This window comes from Monopterus albus, unplaced genomic scaffold, assembly GCF_001952655.1.
Source record: "Monopterus albus unplaced genomic scaffold, M_albus_1.0 scaffold227.1, whole genome shotgun sequence".
Taxonomy (NCBI): Eukaryota; Metazoa; Chordata; class Actinopteri; order Synbranchiformes; family Synbranchidae; genus Monopterus; species Monopterus albus.
This window is the reverse complement of record NW_018128107.1, coordinates 349,020-353,917: the sequence shown is the minus strand read 5'-3', so window position 1 is coordinate 353,917 and position 4,898 is coordinate 349,020. Positions and strand designations below refer to the sequence as shown.

General features: G+C 38.0%; 1 protein-coding gene across 1 annotated transcript; it reads left to right on the top strand.

Moving 5' to 3' along the window:
- The first annotated feature begins 1,088 nt into the window (after positions 1-1,088).
- On the top strand, positions 1,089-2,985 carry smim10l3 (small integral membrane protein 10 like 3). Its single transcript, XM_020619835.1, has 2 exons — positions 1,089-1,526; positions 2,126-2,985. Exons 1-2 carry the CDS (start codon positions 1,347-1,349, stop codon positions 2,144-2,146), a joined length of 201 nt encoding a protein of 66 aa, XP_020475491.1. The 5' UTR covers positions 1,089-1,346; the 3' UTR covers positions 2,147-2,985.
- Positions 2,986-4,898: the final 1,913 nt, after the last annotated feature.

Below are 4,898 nucleotides of genomic sequence, written 5' to 3'. Positions count from 1 at the left end.
TTTGTTTGTTATGTTGTATGTATGACAACATTTTCCCCTTTTCCTTTATTGAAAATTTGGACATTTATGCCATATAATGTTAAAGTTATAGTTAACAGTTAAACATCCATCCATCCATGTATTGTCTATATCGCTTATCCTGAACAGGGCCAGGGGGTGTAGCCCATCCCAGCTGACATTGGGCAAGAAGCAGGGAACACCCTGAACAGGTCGCCAGTCTATCACAGGGCTGACATGTAGAAAAACAACCACACACATTAGCTGCCTTTAGATAAGAAATATCCACACTTATTCCCTGGGTTGCACAAGTTTAAAGATGCCCAAAGTCTTTTATCTGCAATCAGTCAGTTTGATTTACTGTAACCCCCTGGTTATCTATCTATCTATCTATCTCTCTATCTATCTATCTATCTATCTCTCTATCTATCTATCTATCTATCTCTCTATCTATCTATCTATCTATCTATTTTAGTTTTGTTCAGATGCTGATCTGTGTAGTGTCTGTGTATGATTTGTTGCTCAGTCCCTTGTGAGTTTTGTAAACAAAAACAAAAAAAACTCACACTCAATTTAGTCACCAATCAACCTAAGCCGCATACTGTATCTTTGTACTGTGGGAAGAAGTCGGGGCACCCAGAGATAAATAACTCAGGCACAGGGAGAACATGCAAACTTCGCACAGAAAGGCACCAGTTTAGCCCAGGCTCGAATTGTGAGGCGACAGCGATAACCACCGAGCCACAGTTAAACATTTTGATTGAAAAACGCGTTCATTTATTTTTGTGAGAATTTTTGGAGTGACCTTTGCATTTTTATTAATACCCATACTGGTATAATTTTGCTTTATTTTGGGGAAAACTGTGCTATTAGTCTTCCTGAAACCTACTAATCCCCCCCCCCCATATATATTTTATGAATATGCAGCCTGTATTAGCTAAATTTCAAATAAAATGCACGTTCTCTGAAACAATATCATATATTATCAGTTTGTTTCTTAAAATATTCACAAAGACTTTAAAAACTATTAAGAACTGCCTACTATTTAAAATTTTGTTTGAACTGCTAAATTTGTGCCTGACAGTCTGTACTACGGGAGTCAATACCCGTATTCGTTCAGCATCCGTGTGTCACACAAAAATCGCTCCTCCCTTTGAGCATAGGAGGAATCTGTAGAGAAGCTGTCGGGGTGGCGTTGTTCTACCAACACAATTAGCCATTGTATGGAGTTCTGAGTCATTCAACGATAGAAACATGAGCAGTCACTTAGCTTTCACCACTATTCTCGCCGGCTTGCCTCACTAACTACCACAGTTACCCCACAAACCGCCGGGGCAGACTTCGCCTTTATGGCCGGTCTGACTTACTTAGTACTCCGGTTTTCGGGCTCCGCTAGTCGGACTTATGGAGTGTTTTCCAAAGGCTTGACAAGGACTTTGTTGATATTTTTTGATCTTGCATGGCGACTGCGAATAAGATTCCCATATATCTACCTTGTCGCCTCGATGATGTTTAATGTCAGATTGCAGGTAATCATTCAAACACGTTTAGCAAACCGTAAACGCTAACCTTAAATTTGCCCATTAGCTACGTTGCCAGTTGGCCAGATTACTAATAACAATATGTAAACAGCTGATGGGGTAGGGCTTAATTTAGAGTTTATTGAACTTGTGTAGTGTGAAATCATAACATTATAAACACATGTTGTGTGATGGTTGAATGAACGACACTGGGTTTTACGATGGATGAATTTTGACTCCATCTAAAAGCAACTGCCAGTTTATTTGGTACACCTACTATAGCCCAAACCAGTGCATTCTAATAGAACAGTCTTGCGATAATCCTGCCATCAAAAAGGTTATAATGTCTAGTTTAAATTTAATCTCTTTTAGAGAGGTGTTGATTCAACTGTATGAGCATTCCTGGTGGTTGCAGTTTGTGATGCTTTTAAGTTGTATTGCATTAAATTGAGAGGTGTTTCTAATAAATGTATTCTACTGATTTAAAGTTTGACCTGTTAACATTTTCATGCATGTCTTCATTTTGGATTTTTGAATCAAGAAAGGAAACTGTCTTATCCATCCTCTTGTCTGTAGTGTGTTGTCTGACAAACTCCATTTGTTCCTAGGTACACATTGAAATCCACTGATGAATCTCTAGTGCCTGCACTTGGATTTAACATAATAAATTGTGAGTACTGCCATGTATCAGCCGTCTATAAAACAACTGGATGACACTGCACAGCGATGTGGAGGAAGAGGACGCTTAATTCCGCAAACTGGTGTGACAGTGCAACAAAGTGATATGGCTGCTTGTTGTGGTCAGTTTTCGTCACAGCCACAGAGCCGAGATGAGCAGTGATACGTGAGAGAAGGGAAATGATGTTACGCAATCACCTTCTTTAACTTGCCACCCAAGACTGAGGAGCCACTCGTCATGTGCATGAAGTTTGTGTCAGATGAAGGATGTATTTTGACACTGCCTTTCCTATCGAGGAGTGTGCATGAAAACAGATGATTGTTACTGTGAAACTTTGTAGCTGCTTTCTTTTATTTTAACACCTTTTCTGGGGTCCCAGTGTAAACATCTCGCTGAAAAGATTGGAACCATTTCATTTTAACTTAAAAAGTAAATATCTGCACCGCATGACACAAACAAGCATAGTTTCTGTGGCTTGGACACTTTACTTGAGGTTGGCGTTAACTGTAAAAGCGGTACATGGAGACTTGTTGTAGGGCAACAGTACAGGTACCTTTACCACATGTCATCCTTGTGTTCATACACACAGGTTGTTCTCCATAGCCGTGACACTGGAAAGGTGACGTTAATGTCAAATGTTACCTGTAAAACAATTTTTTAGCCTCATTTGTCTGAAGTTTTTATTTCTGTGAAAAATATCTGTGTGGTTTTGAAGTCACATAATCAAGGGTAATGATGATTGAAACTGGGAAGTAATAAATGACTGAAATCACTATTCTCAGACTTTATTGTTAATTTTTCTTTATTAAATTGACAGAATATCTTTTAACTCCTTTCCCTCCTCTTTCTCTCCCTTATGTTCCTTTCTGGTTCCATATACAACATAGAAATTAAATGTCAAAAGAAAAAGAGTGAAAAAACTCATACAGAACCAAAAACAAAACATTTCCTATACACCCTTTTTTTTTTTAAATGGCCAGAAACAGGTTTTCTCAACAATAAACAGAGTGAACAAATAGCAGGGTTAACAGAAAGACAGGACACTTAAACTATAAATTGATTAAAAGCGCACATCTGGATTTACTATTAAATGTTTTGTTTAAACTTGGCCCAGTTTTTCATCCGTGAGAAATTTCTCTACAAAATTTCTTACCCACGAGTGTTTCTAGATTTTCTTTTGTTTTTTTTCCCTTAAAATATATTTTTAATCCTATACAGGGAGCTATATTTTTAACTGACACCTTATTTGTAACATACACATCAATAAATGTATAGTTATTTGTGTTCAAATGTAGCTCTGGGGGGTAAAAGTGAAACATCTAAACTACTGTGGGAGTAGTTACAAACAAAATTTTTAAAAATGCACTCATCATTAAAGTTTAGATAGATACAGCATAACCAAAGTGTCTATTTGAGGTGTTTTTGCTCTATTATGCTCTTCTAAACCCCACGATTTAACCAGCCATCAGACAACACTCATCTTTAGCCCCATATTTTACTGAATGAAAAATTCATTGCCTCCAGAATGCAGCATAATATTTGATATTCAGTGTGGAGAAAGGAAGTTCTTCATTATACCTCAGTGTTCATCATCAGTTCTCTGAAAGTCTTAAAGACCAGCTGCTGGCTCCATATCAAGCAGATCTATGTATTGTTCTAAACCACAAGAGTCTACAGTGTATTAACAGTAGGGCTGTAATGTTACAACTTGCTCTTGTTCAGTTCAATATTCAGTAACAGGGCTTGTGGTTTGATACACTCACGATAACAGTGAGAATGAAAACTATTGTCACAGTTATTTATTTCTTCCTACGTATATAAATGCACAAAACAGTTTTCAAATAGTCCTTCTAATTTATACATGTCCCTTATTGTGTTGATTAGACGGTAATTAGATTAGAGCGTGGATAATGGCTAGTGTAGCTAACCCTAGTGAACATCAGGGTCAACAACAGTTGGCCAGTTGCCCCCTCTTGTTAATATAAATGAATTACATGGGAGTCTTGACTTGGTATTGCGATACATTTTTCAGTTTCATGATGCATATTGTCACATTTTAAATCATGATATATTTTTCCACCCCTAACAGTCACACTAATGTCGTCTGGACCTGTCTGACTGATTTTTAGGATGCTAATATGCCCAGGCAGTGCAGTTATCTCAGGTCTACTTCCTGTGCTGGGTAAGCATGACTGTGTTGTAGTACTGTATCTGTCCACACAGGGGAAGCAGTCTATCACAGTTGTGGATCCAGCTCCCTATAAATGTTGAAAATGGACATCATGGGCTGTCAGCCTCTGAAGAAGACAGTGGCTGACACAGGGGAGAATCACACAGGTAATGAAGCTGTAATATAACAAAAGCTATAACTGTCACTGTGGCAGTGGAAGCAGAATATCTATTGCACAGCTGATCTTGCTGTTTCATTTGTCATGATCTATCAAACCAATCACTCTTACACTCTATTGTTTAAGACTTTTAAACCATCCCACACATGAAGCTGGCACTATACCTGCTTCTTTCTTTGATCTGAAACTATTTAGAAATGTCTTCTGTGACCCATTTCTGTGATTGTAATGAATGAACCTTAGCCAGCATCACTTGGCACATCTCCTGAACGTGCTCATATTTTAAGTAGATTTAAAAATGGCTGACACCCTCACTCAGTGTAAAATGTCCCCAGCAAACTTATCCTGACTAGT